General features: G+C 43.2%; 8 protein-coding genes across 8 annotated transcripts; 3 read left to right on the top strand and 5 right to left on the bottom strand.

Annotated features, from left to right (window-relative positions):
* Positions 1–1237: 1237 nt before the first annotated feature.
* On the top strand, positions 1238–1986 carry EAF01_004557 (uncharacterized protein). Its single transcript, XM_038912811.1, has 2 exons — positions 1238–1426; positions 1527–1986. The coding sequence occupies exons 1-2, from the start codon at positions 1398–1400 to the stop codon at positions 1780–1782; spliced, it is 285 nt and encodes a 94-aa protein (XP_038770897.1). The 5' UTR covers positions 1238–1397; the 3' UTR covers positions 1783–1986.
* A 287-nt stretch (positions 1987–2273) lies between these two features.
* On the bottom strand, positions 2274–2730 carry EAF01_004558 (uncharacterized protein; the record flags this gene model as incomplete). The annotated part of the gene is made up of 2 exons (XM_038912812.1): positions 2274–2502; positions 2636–2730. The coding sequence occupies 2 exons, from the start codon at positions 2728–2730 to the stop codon at positions 2274–2276; spliced, it is 324 nt and encodes a 107-aa protein (XP_038770898.1).
* A 1813-nt stretch (positions 2731–4543) lies between these two features.
* EAF01_004559 (uncharacterized protein) lies at positions 4544–6027 on the top strand (the record flags this gene model as incomplete). The annotated part of the gene is made up of 3 exons (XM_038912813.1): positions 4544–5111; positions 5216–5750; positions 5832–6027. Exons 1-3 carry the CDS (start codon positions 4838–4840, stop codon positions 6025–6027), a joined length of 1005 nt encoding a protein of 334 aa, XP_038770899.1. The 5' UTR covers positions 4544–4837.
* A 2000-nt stretch (positions 6028–8027) lies between these two features.
* On the top strand, positions 8028–9429 carry EAF01_004560 (uncharacterized protein; the record flags this gene model as incomplete). The annotated part of the gene is made up of 3 exons (XM_038912814.1): positions 8028–8495; positions 8550–8917; positions 8971–9429. The coding sequence occupies 3 exons, from the start codon at positions 8028–8030 to the stop codon at positions 9014–9016; spliced, it is 882 nt and encodes a 293-aa protein (XP_038770900.1). The 3' UTR covers positions 9017–9429.
* A 659-nt stretch (positions 9430–10088) lies between these two features.
* EAF01_004561 (uncharacterized protein) lies at positions 10089–11946 on the bottom strand (the record flags this gene model as incomplete). The annotated part of the gene is made up of 6 exons (XM_038912815.1): positions 10089–10318; positions 10384–10479; positions 10535–11063; positions 11124–11318; positions 11373–11536; positions 11595–11946. 6 exons carry the CDS (start codon positions 11944–11946, stop codon positions 10089–10091), a joined length of 1566 nt encoding a protein of 521 aa, XP_038770901.1.
* Positions 11947–12891: 945 nt separating this feature from the next.
* EAF01_004562 (uncharacterized protein) lies at positions 12892–16346 on the bottom strand (the record flags this gene model as incomplete). The annotated part of the gene is made up of 5 exons (XM_038912816.1): positions 12892–13426; positions 13478–14158; positions 14211–15222; positions 15274–16025; positions 16074–16346. 5 exons carry the CDS (start codon positions 16344–16346, stop codon positions 12986–12988), a joined length of 3159 nt encoding a protein of 1052 aa, XP_038770902.1. The 3' UTR covers positions 12892–12985.
* A 261-nt stretch (positions 16347–16607) lies between these two features.
* EAF01_004563 (uncharacterized protein) lies at positions 16608–19424 on the bottom strand (the record flags this gene model as incomplete). The annotated part of the gene is made up of 7 exons (XM_038912817.1): positions 16608–16700; positions 16748–17176; positions 17225–17639; positions 17689–17792; positions 17858–18185; positions 18417–19196; positions 19255–19424. The coding sequence occupies 7 exons, from the start codon at positions 19422–19424 to the stop codon at positions 16608–16610; spliced, it is 2319 nt and encodes a 772-aa protein (XP_038770903.1).
* A 363-nt stretch (positions 19425–19787) lies between these two features.
* On the bottom strand, positions 19788–21075 carry EAF01_004564 (uncharacterized protein; the record flags this gene model as incomplete). The annotated part of the gene is made up of 4 exons (XM_038912818.1): positions 19788–20535; positions 20581–20692; positions 20741–20850; positions 20900–21075. The coding sequence occupies 4 exons, from the start codon at positions 21073–21075 to the stop codon at positions 19788–19790; spliced, it is 1146 nt and encodes a 381-aa protein (XP_038770904.1).
* Positions 21076–21142: the final 67 nt, after the last annotated feature.

A 21142-nucleotide genomic window follows, 5' to 3' on the forward strand; every position in this document is an offset into this window, starting at 1 on the left:
TCAATTCTCTCCTCCCCTCGAGCCTCCATCCTTCCGAGCATCTTGTAATTATTGCCACAGATATCCATGTCTACTAGGTATTCACATTCACCGCCGTGACGACTGCAAGATTTACTAGCTGTCCTTGTCCGTTATTTGTCATGAGCATACTCCACATAACGTTAGATATGTTTTTTTGACTTTTCTTGTCTTCTGATGGCGGTCTTCAAAGGAGTCATCCTGATCAAACCCAGAACTCGAAATGGAATCTGAGAAGCGCGTTGTCTTAAAATTCTGAACATTAGTTGCCTCATGAGCAGCTTTTCGATCCCGCCAGAAAACAAGATTTCAGAACTCCAATAGCCCAACACGCGAGCTTTTAAAAAAGCCTTTCACTGCCTCCACGAAATTGAGACTACCCAACCGAGCCAACCTACTTCCTTAGCCTAACAAACATTCGCACTTTACACATGTTCCGTCCGATCACCAAGAACAAATCTTTTGAATCGCAATAAGCTTCATTATCAAGAGAAGTACAAGCATTCGTACCTCCCAAGGCTTGTTAGCTTTTTTATACACCGCTCCTCAACCGAACCGAACCGATGATTCCAACATAACCGAGTTCAGGAACGCATTTATACGTTGGGATTAGGTTCACAGTGTTGAATACCAGCATCAAGTGTCTAGTCAATCCTCATGCTTTTGAGATATGCCCCCCTCTTTTGTTACTTCAGATGTCAAATACCCACACCTAGTCCTCTCATCCCATCTCATACTAGACATTATGTCCTACTCCAGAGAGCACGAACTAGTGTTACAGTAGAGCCACTTAGTATGCTATTATATCTCCCAAGCTCATTGCACAGCTTGAGAATCTTAAATAACCTATGTGCACCCGGAGATACATTATCTCCATTCAAGTGCCGGAGCCAGCTATTTTGTCCAAATCATTCGTTGCCTCCGTGCACCGGGTTCCAGATCGTAACATTCAAACTATCCTTCACTGCCTCGACGTTACTCACATCGATCTAATTAAGTTTGATAGACCAAAGAGGCAGTGATCATAGTATCCGAACAAACCCCGACAATTTATTCACTTTGCCAAATGATCATTGGATGAAGATGTAGAAATATGGCAAGTTAAAGTTTCGACTGCCGCGAAACCGGGGACCTGGAATCTTTCAAAATGACATTGACTTGAATTGGGAAATGTATTACTCAAATAGATATTTATACCCAAGGGAAGTACTCATTCGTGTTGTTTTCCAAAGCAGATAAGTTAGTAATTTTCTCCTCCTCACATTAATAATTTCCCCTCATTTCATATCCACAAAACCCCACACTATTGTGAGGACTTCACACCGTACCAAGAGTTATTCTCTCCAATCTCGGAATATTGAACTGATAATCAATTGGTAATGCCTACTATTGTAGCTGGCCTTAAAAAGTAAGTTCGGTACATTCTTTCATCATAGCTCATTTACAACGGCTTTTCCACCCCATCAATTATTCCACAAGTGAAAATATCATACTAATTCAACTCTCAGACTCAGAGAACGTCGAGCTCACGCCAAAGAGCTTCGAGGTCAATCGAATGAATTACACAGATGCTATCAAGATATGAAAGCCGTGGATGATCGATATAACAAACCCAAGACGTATCATGTGGACCAATTCACACACATGAACGGAGATGCAGATAAATTACAAAACCTGCGGGCTACGATGCCACGGGAAATAGAAATAAGGCCTTCAATCTCAAGAGAAAGGAGTGTCTTTGGATCGGGAGCCACGGATCGTTAGACGAATCATGAGAATCTCAGTTCTCTCATTTGCGAAGAGGTCGAGTCGAATCTGAAATATTTATGGTTGCGTCAAGGTGATACAAAGGGCATTTATACAGCATTGTCACTCCCCTGGTGTTGAATTTGGAGTTAACAGTTATCATCGCAGCAATTGGTGGCCGGAGCAGGAGGACTTTTGATAAAACGCAGTTCATGACTCTCTCTGTTCAGGACAATTTGTATACTATATCGTTGTTGAAAAATGATCTATGAAAATTAAGTAAGCTGCCAGCAGCCTATGTGTTTATGCCTCTTTTCCTTTCCACTCCCGATGCTATCCGACGAGTGCTCGAGATTTCCGCGAGCCATTGGTATCATGCAAAGCCTCCAATCCGCAATAAAACGCCATATAATGCATTTCGATCGTCAAGTGTGAAATATACCCTTTTATCTGTGTAGTATGTGTCGTTAACACTCTAGTCGACTCTCCCCCAGACGAATTCTAGCACTTCAAATCGCACACATCCAGAGGTGATTGTCGCCCATTAAACCCTTCATCTTGGTGGTTGCGTCCGCCATCCCCAACGCCACGTCGTCTTGTGCTTGCTGTTGTCTTGTCTTTTCCATATCTTGATTCTTAATCTCCATCAACAGCTCGCTCTGATATTGCCATCTAAGAACGTTCCACTGGGCTGGTACATTCTTGGGTATCTTGTTCTCTTTCAAAATCGCAGGTTTACTGTAAAGAATGCCTGGTCAGTTTAATTTTCTCTTTGCCATTCACGATTTTCTCTTGTTCTTCTTTCTAACTCTAGCCCAATTCATATTCAAGTATGAGGAATCAGAGGAACATTGGGGTGTACAGTACTAACTTCAATTCTTCCTCATTAGCCCAACGGTTTGTGAACCTTCCAAGAGAGAACCTGGCAAACTTCGCGATATGCGGGGTAAAAGTATGAACAACCATAGCTGCGTATGTTTCTTAATGGATATGGTTGGTTGCGAGAGAGGTGGTTGATTTGTCTATGACGAGACGGACAGAGTAGACCGGGCTAAGCAAGACAGCGCAGCGCGCTCCGAATGAGTGAGTTACTCTGCCGACAATGAAGTATGCAGATGGAATTATGAAATTGAAAGATACAAAAGAAAAAAACGAAAGGAATGGAACTGTAGGGACAAAGGATACATAAATACCACCTTCACGGGTCACTACCAACCATCTACTCCACAGAAGCTATCATCCCTACCAAGATTCATCTTAAAACACGCAATTTCACCAACGATGCAGTTATGCAGTGGAGCAAGGAGAACGATTCACAATATCAGCCACGCTCCATCAAGCCTAAAACATAGTGGAGAAAAAGGGCTGACACTAGTCGCATCACACTCGGTAGGTCCAACCTAGAATACCAGCAATTGTTATTTGCCTCCACTCTGCCTTTGGGCGGTATCTTTGGGGCGGTTCTCCACGGGATTGGACCCGAAAAGATGTGATCCATAATTTGACCGAAGCCGCAACTCGCTCCACGCTGAAAGTCAAATACGCAAAAGTATGCTTTTCCAATCATCCTGTTCTTCTCTGATTCGAGGTAGAGATCTGGACCACCGTGATCTTCAATTCATAAATTCGCTTCTTGTCGGCTTAGAACAATTCAGGTCACCGACCAACTAACAAGATAGCAGTGCAAGGTGGCTAAGTAATATTGTGAACGTTATCGTGCTCCTATATGCATGCAAAACCCCTCTTGATAGATAAGTGATTTACCACATGCCTTTACATACTAAGGTATGTTGTCTCCAGCAAGAAGTTCTCTTACCACATCGAGCAAATGTGAGTAATGTTGAGAAGTTGTGCTGGCGTTTCAAATACTCACCAAGGAGCATTCCTACTGGTTTATATGCAGAAACGTGGCTGGCTTGGTTCGTGGCGTACTGAGTATGTGACTTGGTCGAATGGAAGACCGCCAGCATTGATATATTTGACCATTGGAATCTTGATCCGATATTGACATGCTCGAGTCTGTCAACCAAAAACTTCTCTGATTGAAGGGCTGATGATACCTTGATGAAGGACGTATTATCGTTGGCATAGGACGCTACTTTCTCTCAATGCTTCAGTCTGCGTTGAAAATATCTTTCAAGGACACCATGTCCAGAAATCTTCTGTCACAAGAAAAATACTTCTATCTTGCGCCGTGGGTATGGGCCGCAAGGTAAAAGCATTTATATTGAAATCGTTACTCTTCCCAGTAACATCGGTAGCTTGATAGTGAAAAGAATCCCTTTTGAAGTTCTCGGCGCTGGGACCGAAGATGACACTGTTGACCACAAGATAGCAACCTTATATGGGAACATTGATTGACCTACGATAGCTTGCAAAAGTTCCGAAATCTGGTAGGCCTAGCATACTTGCCGGACTAATCTTACCGGAGCAGACAGATGGACTTTGATTCTAAACCTACGGTACCGCTTCATCAATATTTGACGCTTCGCTGGCTTTCCGAAAACTGCTGTCGCGGAGGCAGAATAATTGTGAACGAAACATCTCTTCAGTCAATATTTTGAGAAATTGGTAGGCAATATGAAGAAGTAGTGTTAATAAGTTCTATCTGATCTCAAAATGATCATAGAATCTGAAGATCAAGACTGTGGAAAGGGATACTAGGTAAGTACATGAAACATGAATATCATTGAAATTACAGAATCCAAAGATCACAAGTTGAGTTGAAAGCGACCTCGAAACCGAATCTTGCCGCAAACATCATGTGATTTGATTGATAAAGCAACAGCTTAGGTAATCACCGTCATCTTCCAACTCTTAGTCTCCGGCGTGTCTGGGTAAATTCTCTATGAGCTTCAACAATTGCATCGCAAACTTCGCAAGCAAAGTAATCTCACCACGAATACCTGCTGTCTTACTTGTTGGCATTTCGCCTTCGATACGTCTCAATATAGAGATTCAGTATCTTTTCATTCGACATACATTGCGGGCGTGCTTGATAAACCAAAATACTTGAAACCATTGTCCGTCTCTCTGGACTCCGGTGTATTCCACGGTATTCTGACAAACCATCATGCGTCTTCACAACCTCCCAACCGAAACCGCATTTCTATCAACCCTTCTCTTTCCACTCCTTTCTTCCGCGCTCGGAAACTTAGATTGTACGAACATAGTTATCGACAAAAAGCCGTTCAATTTGGAAGCATTAGGTGGACCACGGTCGGCATTACACAGTGTTGAAGATTATGTCGGTGAAGCAAAAGGATGGACAAATACAACATACACAATCGACCTTTGCAACCCTATAGTCAGGAAGGGGTTCTATGAGTGTCCAGGTGGGACAAGAGGTAATGTCTTTCCCTATTCGAGGTCTTGTTAAACTTTAGCCACGAGCCAATTCATCGTGTGTTACTCAGAGGGTCTTGGTTCACTAACATCTTTGATGGAACAGTTTGTGGCATAACACATGTTATCAACGAAGAGGAAGGATCAGACGCAACACAACAAATAGTTCCATTTGCAGGCGAATTACAAAATTACGGCGGAGGTCCTCTCGACGCTAAAGTGGAACGACTTAGCAACTCTAAATCTCATTCAGACGCCGACAAGGAAGGATTACGTGTAGAGCTAAACGGCGGCTTCATCGTACAAGGGAAGAACAAGAGACCACAAAAAGCTATCGTGGAATTCATTTGCGATGCGAACAGAACTGGGTTGGAAAATCTGTGGGTGCCACCAGAGCCAAAGAAGAAGCAGAAGGATGAGAAGCTCGACGAGAGGGAGGAAGAAGGGAATGATGATGGAGTTATTGGAGCACTAGGTAACGACTCGAGTCTCCAATTTGTTAGGTTGGATAAGGATAAAGGCGACGCAGATATCCTAAGATTGACTTGGCGCACAAAGTATGCTTGTGAGGATGGCCCGAAGGATGATGGTGATGACAAGAAAAGTTCACATTGGGGGTTTTTTACTTGGTTCATTATTGTGTATGTTTTTCCGTCCCCTGGTCCTTTTTTTTTACTTCTCAGGTACAAAAGTGGTGTAAGCGGCTAATAACTTTTTGATAGTGCATTCCTTTCAACGGCCGCATACTTAATCTTCGGTTCTTGGCTCAACTACAATAGATATGGCGCTCGCGGATGGGACCTTCTTCCTCACGGAGATACGATTCGTGACGTTCCATACTTATTGAAGGACTGGTCCAGAAGAGTTTTGAGTACAGTACAAGGTGATAGAAGTAGAGGAGGTTATGCGGCAGTATGACCAAGAGCCTTGATCATCGTCTGAAGGGCAGTGAAGGAGCGAGTTACCATATTTATAGGCATTGCAATACTGATGAAGATTGGCGGAACACAATCGAGAGAGCGACAGGAGTTAGGCATTTCTAGTGGAGGGCACCAATTTTGTATATCAACTATCATCTTGCTTTGCTGTTCGGTGTCAATTTTAGTTCTCGGCTTTCTTCTTACAAGCCTTGTCCTATTTCCGCAGTTGTACTATCTATTTACAAACCTATCCAGATGTTGGCACACTGCTGACCGCTGACGCATCCTGAGTAAGGCTTTAACAATGCTAGCACTCGGCGTGCAAAAGGCTTTCTACTATTCCATGCCCTTCAATTGTTTGAACCAATTTGGATGTTGAAGAGGTGTCTTGCGCAGCGTTATTATGCTTCTATTCCAGGACGGAAATCAATGTCGCTTATGAAATCACCTTGCAAGGCCGGTACCCGGGCAATTATGGTGGTTCGAGAAGTCTCGCAATCATCTGACGAGATCAGTATGTTCATCATGGAACACTGTATAAGCCTGGGGCGATTTGAAAGTCCTGGCATCTTTCGTGCGGCTCAAAATTTGGGGCATTGCGGCTATCTCGCTTTTGGATCCCAATTCCTGGCGTTGATGACACTGGTTTAAACAGATTAATCCGCCGCGCCAGGTAGTTTTCTCTGTACCTGCATTGCGGTTCTGCCTTTCAACATCTTCACGAGCCATTATCATACCTTGGAGTGATAGGCTTTGTGGCTTGAATACAATATTTCGGAAACTTTGTAAATTTGAGTGCTGATACTACAGGAGCGGTGGAGACCTTACCTTTACGACCACCTAGTATATCAAATTTCCTGTTCATATGAACTTATGAGGCCCTCGACACACGCTCAGAGTTGCTATGACGCTCGGTTGCATCCATTCTCTTAGTGCTATGGCTTTATTTGTTTGTTTCCCAGTTCTCCAATAGACTACTTTCCCTTTCAATTCTGATTTCGTTGTTTCTATCATATTTCCTATCGGACTACTATTTCTCCATTGTGACTTGCAGACACCTCGCTATCGCTTACTGATGGTACTTGACCAATTTAGTGCGAGGAATTTTGAAATCCTGGAGAGGAAGAAAACTGGTTTGGCTGTAATTGCATTGACATTCCTTTCTTCGTGGTAGACTCGGGTTCTCGAGAGCCATTTCCTGTAACAAGGATCAATGACCATAAATTCACATCACCGGCAATATTATCACCTAAGTATTGCGTATAAAGTTGTGATCGATCATCGTATCATCCCACAGTTGAAGGCAGTCTGGCAGCATGAGGAGGTACAGAAACTGAGCGTATCTAGAGTGGTATCTTTTCCATTTTTTACACTGGCTCCGCAATGCCCTTTTCTGCCGCCATACTTGTTCACAATTTACTCGGTTATAGCCCAGGATCTCGCGAAAGGACAATAACACATATGTGAGCAACGAATTTATGCATGCGGCTTTTGATTGTTTCCTAATGATCGAGGCGTCGTTCTTACATGATTGTACCTTGGGAGGTGCTGTGGTCATTCGGTCCCCGGAAAAGGATGCCCTGAATCAAAAGGTGCAACTTTTACGATCCGTATTTAACAAGCTGGGCAACTCTGTAATCAGCAAATCTGCAGTCACTTTTTTCCTTTTCTCGTCACACAAATGCAGTTATCGGTCGAAGTGGGCAAATTCAAACCATTTCGAGCTGCTTACCTACAGCCTTGTCAATCTTACATGCGTTGCTTGAAAAAGAAAGCCCCAAGCAGTTCGGCAAAATTTGTTGGCCGCCGAGTAATATGCCCCAAATGCCCCATTGCAATTTCTAATTATCACGACATTCTCTCGATTGTTTCCCTTTCAAGTCAAACAAGTATAAGAGCACATCAAAGAGCATTCTGAAAACTCACCTAATTCATTCGTTCTTGTATAGCAACATAAAAGTTCTATATACATCAAGTATTCTTTCTGCACGCTTCACAATGTCAAAATCAAACCAATCATCGTCATCCCCACCTGCCTACATTAATCATGGTGATGTACCTGCAACGAGTAATGAGATACCGCCAACGGCTTCGGTGAATCAGTCAACTATCTCAGTTTCTCAAGAAAGTGTAGTAGATTCAGCTGCGACAATTCAGCAAGTCGATGCATCAAGTCTAACGATAACAGCACCTGCCATTTCAAGATTTATGGTAGACTCCAGTACAGCAGAAAGTGACAAAAGCTACCCTAATGGTTTGTTTATAAAGCTTGAGAATGTTATCCAGCAGCTAGAGTCGTCCCAGGAAGAACGACTTATTACAAGGCTTGAAAATGTTCTATCACGCCAGGCGGAGTCAAATTCCAGTTTTCTAAGTGAGAAGGTGAACACCAGGAAGCCAATTAAGCTTAAGGATGCAGTCGGGAGACGCTTTAGCTTCCCTTATCACCGATGTGAGACCTGGGAAGTAAGTAAAATTATACTCCTCCTGTTTTTCTGTCTAAGTAATTAACATTCTCAGGGAATTTCAGAACTCATCAAAGCAGCATTTCTTCATGTCGAAATCATCGGCTCACATGTTAGCGAAGGTCATTATGATATTATGAATCCGGCTGGGGAAGTCATCCTCCCTCAACTCTGGCAAGATCATGTCCAACCTGGATGGGAGATTTCCATGTCAATGTGGCCAATTTCTGGTCCTCCCAAGCCAAGATTTATGGCACCAACACCGAATGCGCCGGTACATGTTATCGTGGATAGAGTACTTGAACCTGCTCCAGACTGTTTTCGGTTGCATTATCCACCTAGTTATTCTAGTGGTTTATGTGCTCAGGGAAAAGGAGTTCGAGGATTATGGCAAAAAATGAAAAGTATATTCACGAGAAAAAGGTAAGTTCGAGGAGAATTGCCTTGACTGAAGATTTTAACTAACTTTTCTTAAGGATGACATATGACTCTGATGGCAGTGAGTCTGTTTGTTGTGATTGATTTCCAGTTCATCAATTTCCGTCAATTCGAGGTCGGGCGGTTTGGTCTGACATGAACGAGTTTATTTTTGATTTTTTCAGAACTCAAGTAACTATTAGATCACTGAAGTTACCAATTGTTCAATAACTCGTCATTAAGAAATGTTCAAGATAGAGTTATGTCATCGACAGTCGTGCTTGTAAGTGTTTCAGAGTGAATGGGTCATAATGGGATGGCATCCTAGGAATCGACAACGTTGCTAGATATTTTCACAAATTTAGATTATTGCAAGTCAAAATATTATAAGTTTTCCCGTCACAACGAGTCAGAGCATTCTTTGAATTTTTATGATCCCGTCAAATGAGATGAGAGCTCTCTCCAGGGCTCTCTACCACACCGCATGAGAACATTCGAGAACACCAATCCTTATAGGATAATAAGAACATGCAATGATTCGAGATAGACGCAGCGATTTATCGACTCTCCTTTGATATGACTTACAAAATAACTGGGTTGGGGTGCGGATTTCATGTTTGCGAGTCATTACTTCCCACGATATCCATACGTTGACCTGCTTCCCACCACCAACACTACCTCACCTTCCTAAATCATCAAATTTGAAAGAGGATAGAAGGCACAAATATTTACAACAGCAAAAATTTAATACCTCGGGTGGGACTTGAACCCACAACTTTCGACGGTCATAATAGTCTGATTTCTCAGAAGAATATAAGATCGACACGCTAACCATTCTATGTGATTTTGTCAGTTTGAAATCTTTGTTTTTATCATGGAGTATTGGGATTAATTTACGCGTCACCGGGGTTCTCATGTTTGGCATGTTTGGTAGAATCGGTTCGATTTTTTAGATATTTAATTATCAACTTGAGAATCTAGAAAGGATTGGGTGAATTGCAATGGGCTATTGTGGAGCTTTGCCGAAGTTTGCTGAAGGTATTGTAGCTTGAGAAGCGACGATAACTCTGTCAACTTGTTGTCAAGTTTGTAATTGGGCGCTGGCTCATTGAGATTATTGGCTATTAACATCAAATTCCTCAAAAATCTATTTCTTCAATGGTATCCTATAAGATATCTAGTATAGAAATCTAAATCCTGTATCAACAGCAACTTCTTCTCCTTCGCCCTCTTCAACATTACTTCCTGGACCGGCTTTACTATTAACTCCCTCAACAACTTCCCCTCTATCTAACTTCTTATTCAACCCAATCAAATGGAATCGGAGTATTGTTGCAAATATAATCGATACCACTGACATTGAAAGGTTGACATACATTGCTTTCGCATAACGAGGTGCATCGCTGCCTATGGAGAGGTTAGATCGATAATTTGCCAATTCATTTGAAGCACCAGGGGCAATGAGAGCTTACTAGGATAAAGGTATGGTGAATAAATTTGAGCCACATTACTCAACGCATTAATACCGGCGAGAGCAGCTGCACGTTTAGATGGAGGTCGAGGAAGTACTATGTTCCATTACATTAGTCTTTGTAATTAACATGTAGCCACTATTCAACATACCATTTGAAATCCAACTAAGTGCAACAACATATCCTGAATAGTTCGCTCCTACCATGAGGCACATGGCCAAGTATCTCGGTGCAAACTTCGTCGTGCCAGCTGCAATAGCAAAACTGATAAAAGCCAAGACCGGGGGTCCAGCAATGTGTAGATATCTTTCGCCACTTGCATCTGCATGCCATGCATTACAAAGAATGGCAACGACAGCAATTAAGTATGGGGGTGTTGTCAAGAGAAGTGTTTCAATATTGCTCCTGCCAAGCCCTTTGACAACCGATGGGAATAGAGTGGTGACAGTGCCCGCGGATGTAAATCCATAAATAGTGGCGAGAAGAAGCCATGCTTTCGGATCTTTCGCAGCGAGTTTGGCGCCGTGTAAAAATGTTTGTTGCTTACTATCAACCCAGTCGTCTTGTCCGATATCTTCTTCTAGTCTCCAGGCTGCGAGTTCTTTCTCATCTTCGGATAGCCAACTTGTTGTACGTGGAAGATCGGGTAGGATGAAAAACGCAAACAGTGCTATGAAAACCTGAATTTATTAGTGAATTTAAACTTCGAAAAACTGGGGAGTCAGGTTATGAGAACGAACTGTAATCGAGCCCTCAACTATAAAAAGCCATCTCCAAGCACTAAGACCTCTGGCGCCATTCAACCCATTTGTTATACCTGCAGTGATCAACCCAGAGAATGCACCCGAAAGTAAAGATCCTGAGTATAAAAGAGCCGTTCTTTTAACAAGTTCTTTACGTGTGTACCAAGCAGAAAGGTAATACAGGCAACCGGGCTAGAATATGATTAGCAGATGACAATTTTAGGTGAAGTTAAATATATAACTTACAAAGTAAGCCGCCTCAACAAAACCAAGAATGAATCGACAGGCGAGTAGACCACCATAAGTTTGACACCCAGCTGTAGCCCCCGAGATAACCCCCCAAACTACCATACACCCAGGAAGATATAGGGAAGGTTTGCCAAGCTTGTTAAGAAGGAGATTAGATGGCACTAATCAAGTCCTTGTCAGCAATACTCCATGATCTCGCTTCTGGACGCGAGAAATTACCTTGCATTAGCAAATATCCCACAAACAAAATACTAACAGAAGTTTGAAACTGATCTCCTGTCAGATTCAAATCTGTTTCTAGTCCAGCCAATTTTGCAGCAGCAATATTGTTACGGTCTAGGTAGTTCATGACATAAATGAGAACAATCATAGGAAGTAATCTCGTGTCGACTTTTCGCCTCAGTGAAGTTTCAATTCTCTTACGATCTTCTGGTGTAAGGTTGCGTACGTAGGCTGGAGCACGACCAGATTTCGCGGGCGTTGAGGAGACATATTCTACGAACTCGACCTCATTAGAGTTGATCTTAGTGCCGGTGTCGGTATCAGTAGGGGAAGCGCCAAGGGGTGCCATAGCTCATATGATGTAAGTCTTGCTATATTCGCGATTGATAGGAAATGATATTGTTGATCCAGAAATTGGCAAAAGCTCTTAGAATTATATTGGAGTTTGGAAAGTAACTCTTACTGGATATACCGAGGTAAGATCCAAGTAAAAGATAGCTTGAGAACTCATAATATCGATGAAAGCTATGGCAGCTATAAAGAAATGATACATGGGGACATACAGCTCAATATGCGGTATGCGGGGCCCCTCACTTCCCCCGCGTTACCCCACGGCTCACGGAAAAAGGGCATTGCAACCTTGCAATCACTCATACTCGTAAATATTTGATAGCAAAAAGATTCGAAAGGTAGGTGGTACTGCTAAAGATCTGCATACGGGTATGCAGCTTTGCAAACATGAATCACATTATACATATCCGACCGGCTGCTATAGGGTGTCCAATAGTCCGGACTGCCGTCCAACAATGAAGTTTATCCCCAAACCAATTAGAATATTCAAATCACCTGGGATATTGAATTTGATCGGAACATTGAACTATCTTCGGCTTTGTAACTGCTTTTAGACATTCAAACCCATATATTGTTGGACTGCAGTCCGCAACATTGGATACCCTGGGCTGCTGTCTTGGGTCCATCCAGACGGATGAATTTGAGGATGATGAAAGTGTATTAACTTAGCGAGTGCGCGGCCGGAAATGTTAACAGCATAATGCGGGGATTTGAAACAACTACTGTTGGTGATATTTCCGGAACTTAGACAGGCTTTGGAATGGCTGGCAATGTGACGTGAACAACGCAGTCCTACCCTGACACTTACCAGATTTCGTTTGGCCCTATACTGTAATCTGAGTTTATAAGCTCCTTCCATTTCAATGGTAGGGTCACCACACGAGAACAGCACAAAAGGTGTTTTAAGAGATAACAACGTTACATAGAGCACGAATGATAACGATCAATACGAGTTGCTTACAATCAAATATATTGAGAATATTGTACTAAATAGAATAACCTAAAAATGATGGATACAACAATGTACATTTGAGTGATCACCACTCCTTTCTCCAACTATCGATAAATCTCTTGACCAGCCCACTCCCCACAATGTCGTAACCATTCTGAATAGACACGGACTTGGAACCTGTTTTCTCCGCTTTGAAGACAAGTCCCTGTCGACCAGGTTTGTCATTATCATATTTTTCAGTGAAGAAATCTAAAAGTTTGATCGTTGGGTTCTTATTCGGATCTTGTTCACTCTCCCTTAGTAGTTTAATCCATTCTCTTTGATTGACAATGTCAAACTCTAATCCTGCTGCATGCAAAGCAGGAAGAAGGTCATGGGTCCAGGAGAAAGTGTGTGAGTTTTGTACATGGTAGACAATGTCTTCGAAGTCCGCGTTTTGCATGGGCCCCTCTGGTGAATAGTTCTCGAGGCCAGCAACCTCCAGAACAGCTTTTGCGACTATATCAACAGGTAACCAGGAGGGTGTCTATGTATAGTTAGTACTGGCATGGGAAGTGTGCACTATGGTGATTCTCACCTCATTCAGGGCTGGTAAAGCATGAAGCGTTGTGGCACTTCTTATCATCAGTGAGATGGCTTCTGTACCATTCCACAGCCCTTCTATTGTATCTCCAACAATCTGACCAACTCTCAAAACCTTTGCCTGCATTCCAGTCTGTCTCGCAGCTTCTCTAATCACCGTTTCAGTGACTAACTTTGACCGAGCGTATCCCATATTTTGAGCATAATTCAGATTCGTAATGTATGTTTCCTCAATCATCGCGGGCAAAGGAGTACCCGCTGCCGCTGATATGGAAGAACAGAAGAATAATCTCGCGGGAAATGGCGTGCGGACAGTGAGGCACAAATTCAAGAGGTTCACAGTTCCTTTGATGTGATGCGACTCGAAGCTTTGGACACCCAGATTAAAGTTTACAGCCCAGGAACAATGGATCACAGTTGTAAGATTATCTCGCAAGGTTTGGAACAAGGTGGTGTCGAGGCCAAGATTTTTGTTGCTGAGATCTGATGGAAGACAATGAATCTTTGAAAATGATTTTGGCGATAATTTCTTGGTTGAAAGAGTATTTCTGACTCTTTCCTCTGCTTGTTGTCGATCCCTAGCTCGGACAAGACAATATATTGCCTTGACGAAGTTTTTCCCTACGAGCTGAGAGAGAATATGTGCCCCAAGTGAGCCGGTAGCACCAGTCAAAATCTTCGGGCAAAGGGTTAGCAGGCAACAACAAAGCCTTGAACTTATGACTTACAATGGTTTCCCCGTTCACGATGCTGGAACCTGGGACATGTCCTTCAAAATGGGAGTATTTTTGAATCAATTCCTCCATAATTTTGATCTCGTCCTTCTGCTCTGATACCTCGCCTTTTCGAAGAGAATCTAAGTGTTCAGCTAAGTCTTGCACACTCGGAAACTCAAAAACCACATTCTGACTCGGTACTCCAGAAACCAGATCCAACTCGCGCAAAATGATACCTCGGACTGAAATCGCTTGCAAACTATCAACGCCTGCCTCGAAGAAATCAGTATCTCTTTCGAGGTGCTGGATCCCAACTCGTTCTGTGAAGACACCAAGTAGGAAGTCTTCTAATTGCTCTCTATTCAACTGGAGAGTACCTTTCAAAGAATCTAGTGGTGTCTCAAAGCTCTGATACATAGAATCTATGAGATTTTCGAACTTTTTGTAGAAAGCAGGGCGAATCATGGTTCCTTTATCTGTGCAGGGATAATCGACACCAACGTTTAGAATATGGACCATTTCCTTCGAGATCTGACTGAATTTCTCCACTCTTGAGTTCGCAGCAACTACAACTGGCCAGAGCTTTTGTAGCAATGCTTTTTCACCTATGCTGGTCGCTTTCTCGCTTGGAACGATGATCAAACCAGGAAATGCTCGGCCAACGCCAAACACGCACGCTTCTCTTACCAATTCGTGCTCTCTAATCTGATGCTCGTATGTGATCGGGAGGACTTTCTCGCCATTGACGAGTGTAACACGATCGTCTAAACGTCCAAGATATTTCCATGCATTTGGAATTGAAGGATGAGGGGTGAACAAATCACTCGTTTTGAACGAATTTGGAGGATTTTGAGAATTTGAGGTGACTTTTGACGGTAACCCATCTAATACCACACATTCAAATGTGTTCTCTGATTGTTGCACCATTTGAATGTATGGTACACACGATGGCAAAGGTCTAACATAGTTCCATGCTGTATCTTCTCGTGGACGAAAAGAAGTCATGAGCTGACCTATCTCGGTGCTGTATGCTCGGTCAGAATTTATTGTTACTGAAGAAATTACTAAAACTCACGCGCCGTAATGACCAACTAGGTAAACTCCAGCTTGTGTCAAGCGGTCTCCAAGATCGTCAGGGCAGCTGCTTCCCCCAAACAAGACTAATTTGCATCTTCTCAGAGCTTCAATTCCACTTTCAGACTCGGCGAGTAGCTTCAAAGCGTAAGGCACACCATGAAAACTTTCGGGTTTTACTGCAGCCATTCCTTCAATCAAATTCTTTCCCGTCAATGGCAGGTTAGCATTGAACATAGAAATCTCCTTTGCCGAGTAGATCGCTCTAAAGAATGACGATAATCCGTGGTTATGATATAAAGGCAATGTCAAAAATGCCCGGTAACCGAAACTATTGGCGTAGTTGGAGAGACAAGCCGCATGTGTTTGAAAGATTGGTTTTGGAACCCCTGTTGAGCCCGATGAATGGATTATGAATGAATTACGTGCTGAATCTGAGACAGTTCCCACAGATCGAGGAAATCGTGGGGTTAATGGAGCTTTGGTATCATATTGAGATTGTCTCAACAAGGGATATTGAGATATTTCCAGCTCAATTTGAATCAATTTGAGAACGTCATGGTGATTATCTGAACTGACAATTCGCTTACATTTCGTCTTCTCCAAGAGAGAAATGTATGCTTCTGGTGCCAATCGATTAGAAAGCAACAGGACTGCGAAACCCAGGCGTGTCAAGGCAAATATGGTAGCGACGTAATCAAGATTTGATGGTGCCAGGAGCGCAACGACTTCTGCAACAGGACTTTTTGATGACTGTCTCACTGTTAGAATAAATTCCCAACAGTTGAGTTGTATACTAACACTAGGAAGGAGACCAATTGATGAGTATATATTTGCACCATGGTCAGCAAATCGATCAAGATCCCTCGCCGTGTAATGAACATAGTCCGATCTTCCCTTCAGGCTACCGGGATATGCTAATAGAGGGACATCTGGAATAGTCTGACTTCGATTGTAAATCAGATCGTCGACAGTGTATAGAAGTCGACTAGGTATAGTCTTTCCGGGTTGAGACGAATTTTCCAACCTCTCATGTGGTGCTGTGAATGCTCTAGTCTCGACTATGGCCGACATGGTTCTGAATTGTAAAGAGACAAGAAGAATGGCATGCAGACGTGTGTGTCCTCTCTTTGATGAGGCTTTCTGCCCGGATGTATCAAAGCGCTATATATGACTGGAGGAATATTTTTCCATGGAAGTGTATTGAGCTGCACTGCATAGCCTACACAAGTATCCGTGCCCCAGGTGCATATCCGAGATCCGGAACTAGGAAATAACGAATCACGGATTAATCTTGAAGTGGGGAAGGAAGCGAATAAGAAGCATGACGATGAATTAATATCCGGAATGATTACCCATTCCCGTGTCCCATTGATCATTTTTATCTCCTGTAGAAATAAAGTCGAAGCCACCCACTCCGCCAGTAACCTACGAAGTAAGCATAGTTTCCATGGAGACTTTACATAAGAACGTACCAAAGAATCAAATTGGCCCCAGCCAGTGAGGGGATCCATAGTCACAGAAGGACTTGACTCTACATAATCGCCATCAGCTCCATCAATTGAACGTGCTACTGCAATTCCACCATTCCCATATTCGTGGGCCGCGTTCGGTGCAGTGACGAGACTTTCACGATTTGAATGGGAACCGCTCTCGGTCTGGGTAACAGGAGATCCGTGGTTAACTTGTCCTTGAGGGTATGTAATAGCTTCGAGTCTAAGTTCTTCCAGCACTACACTATATCTTTGTGCCAAGGATTCATTTTTGGCTTTAGACGAGATCTGAGAATGACATCGAACAGCAGCTTCAAAATATTTGATATATTCCTCTCGAGGATGACAACGGTGTTGTATTGTGTATACGTATAGCACAACTACCGCACAGAATGCGAAATAATGAGTGAACTAGTCGAGTCAGGGTATTGCTATAGAGTTATCAGGGATGGTACTTACCCAGAATGCCTGGTACAGTTGTCCGGCCTCCGTCAAATGATTAACGATGTTAGTGATTTCCATTGCAGCCTGTAAACAATTGAAGACATTCTTGTCCATCGAATTGCCAATTAAAGTTTCTCTAGAATGGTACAAGTTCCTTTTATGAAGACTGGCAAAGTCTCGCAGTAGGAAGGGTCGATGGACTAAGATCAGTGCATGCCAATATGAGAGATTCAAAACATTTCTTTGACGTTGGAATAGAGGTATCAATAGAGATGTATCTACACCATTAGCATCTAGAAACCCAGTAAACTTCGTACGCCACTCTTGAAGGTTTTTGCAATACTGGTCTGCTAGAGAAAGACGAATAGTGGAAGATGGTGGACGAATGGAATAAAGATCGCGAAGAATATGGCTGATTATCTGGGACAGCCTGCAGAGGAGTGAGCTTGCAAACACATAATCGAGATTCTTACGCTCACATTCCATGAGCGATAGGTGCCATCATGATAGACTGGGCTCTAGACTTATTGACGTGAACATGTCTTGAAGTAAGATCAGAGTCATCAACACAACTCGGAAGTTCCTAAATGATGTCTTAGAAAATTATGGGGCAATCGCAATCGTTAGCCTGATAGAAGGGTGGCTCACTTGATCTATATCATCATCGTGAAAGGTTCGAGGTCTTCCGAGAGCTGCACTTAGATAATTGTCCAGTGTGTATGCACACCAAAAAACTCGCTTTCTGCACTCTAGTTCAATCATATCCACATTATTTTGAGACTCTAAACGTCTCTTGCGATGGATGCCGAGAGCGAGGATCAAATGAGCCGTGGTTCCGAATAAGCTCCAACAATGGTTGACCCTCGACTGTGATAAGAGATAGAAGCATTGACACAGCCGAGCTTGCACACTAGTTAAAAGGACTCCTCCAGTTTCAGATGTCAGTTGACGATCAGCGGCGTGGAAGTATCGGGAACTACAGTATTGTTAGCTTGAGAAAAATAACATGATGATAATTGGTTCAATTTCAAATTATACAAGTTCTCGGAGTACCAGGCTAGATATAAAAGCTACCTATGCTCCACCATAATTCAATGACCAGAAACATTCAATATTTGAGTGCGATCGAGAGTGTTTTGGCCAATTAAAGAGGCGGAAGTCTCTCGTGAAAGAATTTAATTCTAAATCATTGTCTCGTAGTATTTACCTCGTATCAAAATCATTCTGTTTGCCAACGCCAGGCATGTAATCTCTTGCTTGAGCAAAAACCATAAATAAAAGAGCCGTTCGTCCTTTGGCACCGCTTTTCCGTTGAAAAGTTCCTAGATTATCGTAGAATTCATGTACCCAGAGCTCAATAGTTGGGCGATGTAGAAAGCGATGGGTCGGCACTGCGAAATCAAAGTATCTTGCAACAAGATTCTCGGCGTCGGATTTTGGGGGAAGTACGAAGAAAGAAGGGTCAAATTCTGGTAGGGGAGCATCCCCAAATGTGAATATGGATGAATCCTGGGAGAGTGTGATCTCTCGGTGTAACTTTTTCTGCACTCTTAAAAGAAAAGAGGCCCCAGAAGAAGGGCCCACGTAGTGTCCCTGGAGGTCAGTTTGCGGAGGCTCTGGTGAGTTCCGGGATGATTGCATTCTCGAAATTGGGTTCGAGTTCTCAACAATAGCAGGCTGGAGCCGGGCCAGTGTTGATGCAGCTATAGCTACATCATGTGGGATACTGGGAAAATCTCCGCTCAATTGGCTATGAAACGCATTGTGATGATTTGGGAAAGGTTTGGTGGCTTCAATCACGTGTTCTTGTTCAACACTGGTAGAACTTGGGGCATTTTCAGAAATACTTTCGAGATGTTCGAGATGTCCTTTCTCTGTCGTTATTGGAGGTATTCTCCCACGCCTATAGGCTGCTGTGAACTCACAGATCAAACCAGCAGTTGTGCAGATATTGCAAGGTTGATTTCCGCTGCATCTTGTCTTCTTTCTTTGAAATACATTTGTAAGATGTCTATTCCGCAACATGTGGGGGTTCACTATCTTACCTTTTACAACGATCGCAAGCTCTACTAACACGTATTCTCTCAGTCTCATCCCTTTTTCGTCGTTTTGCTGCGGGCGCCGGTTGAGTCTCGGTGCTCTCGTCCCTTGGATGAGCGATTTCAGCTGATGGCGGAGAATTCAACGAAGTGTGTGGTTGTCGAGCTTCCGCCATTTTGAATTGCGTCGTGCAAACTTTCTCAGATCCGAAACATAGAAGTATACTTCCGAAGGGGTCTGCAGGATAATGGTTCATAGAATTGTCCTTGTTCCGGATATACGAAAGCTGGTGGTGCGGGGAAGTTAAGCCTTCCGGCTAAAGCAAACGACAGGGGGCCCCCACTTTTGTGTTTGGGCCCAAGCGGCAATTTCGAATTTAGTTGCTAGCAGATGTCCAGAACAATCGGCTCGGATGAGAACGATGTATTCTGCTCTTACCTTTCTCGAGCTCACATACGGAAATGACCATTTATTCGATCTCGGCAGAAAATTAAACTAAATTGGGTGAAGGAATTGGAAATTCATCTTTTGAGCTATTTTACCATTCTCTAATCTCACCGCCTGGGCCAATGAACCCCGGGCTCACCCAAGGCTCCGCTCCTTGAGAGAGTCTACGTACTTGCTCCTCATCAATATTTATGCCAAGTCCGGGACCCTTCATCAAATCAATATAACCGCCGGTTACCTTCCAGACCTCCGGATTGGTTGTATAACTCGTAAGATCTTGCCCGCCAACATTGTAATGAATACCTAAGCTCATTTCTTGAATGACATGATTTGAGCAAGCTGCCGCGATCTGAATATTGGCTGCGAGAGCGATAGGCCCTAAAGGGCAGTGCGGCGCGAGAGCAACGTCATAAGTCTCGGCCATAGTGGCGATACGTTTCATCTCACTGATCCCACCACAATGACTAATGTCTGGCTGTACAATATCTATAGCACCAGCTTCAAGGAAAGGACGAATATCCCATCGACTATGAAGACGTTCACCCAGGGCAATTGGGGTGCTTGTTAGTTGCGAAAGATCTTTGATACCACCAATGTGTTCTGAAAGTAGTGGCTCTTCCAAGAACATGGGTCGATGTGGTTCCAGAGCCTTTGCCAGCTGCTTGGCCATTGGCTTATGAACTCTTCCATGAAAGTCAACTCCAACATCCATTCCAAGCTCTTTGACAGCTTTCACTCGCTCTATGCAGCTATCTAGGGCAGATGGCGAGTCAAACCATCCGAGATCCTCTGTACCATTCATTTTGACTGCTGTAAACCCTTGGTCTTTTCTAGCTCGACTACTCTTGTTAGCCATTGTCAGTAGGGGTTTGGGAAAAACATACGCTTGGCTAGCAATATCAGAAGGTCTATCTCCACCAATCCATGCGTATACTTTAATTTTGTCCCTGACTTTTCCACCAAGTAACTGATAGATGGGTACATTTAATCTTCTAGCTGGAGAAGGAATCAGTTCGAGTCCTCAGATTGATTGATGAAGCATACCTTTCAAATCCCATAAAGCAATGTCGATTCCGGACAATGCGCTCATGAGAACCGGACCTCCACGATAGAATCCACATCTCCAAGACATTTGCCAAATATGTTCAATATCACTACAACTAGTTATTAGATGTATCAATGCGATATCTTAAGTCCACGTACTCAGCTTCCATGCCCGTGTATCTCGCGATATAAGCGTCTAAACAACCTTCAACAGCTTGGGTATGGCCCTCAAGAGAGGCTTCGCCCCAACCTATATTGCCACTTTTGTCTGTGATTTTTACAAAGAGCCATCGAGGTGGTACACGAAAGTATTCGATAGATGCTATCTCCGGCATGGTGAAATCTGTGATTAATGTGTAATTGTGAGCGTACAAGACAGACCTATATGTGTCTGATTCCGAA

The sequence above is a fragment of the Botrytis porri genome, assembly GCF_014898465.1.
Source record: "Botrytis porri strain MUCL 3234 chromosome Unknown BPOR_006, whole genome shotgun sequence".
NCBI lineage: Eukaryota > Fungi > Ascomycota > Leotiomycetes > Helotiales > Sclerotiniaceae > Botrytis > Botrytis porri.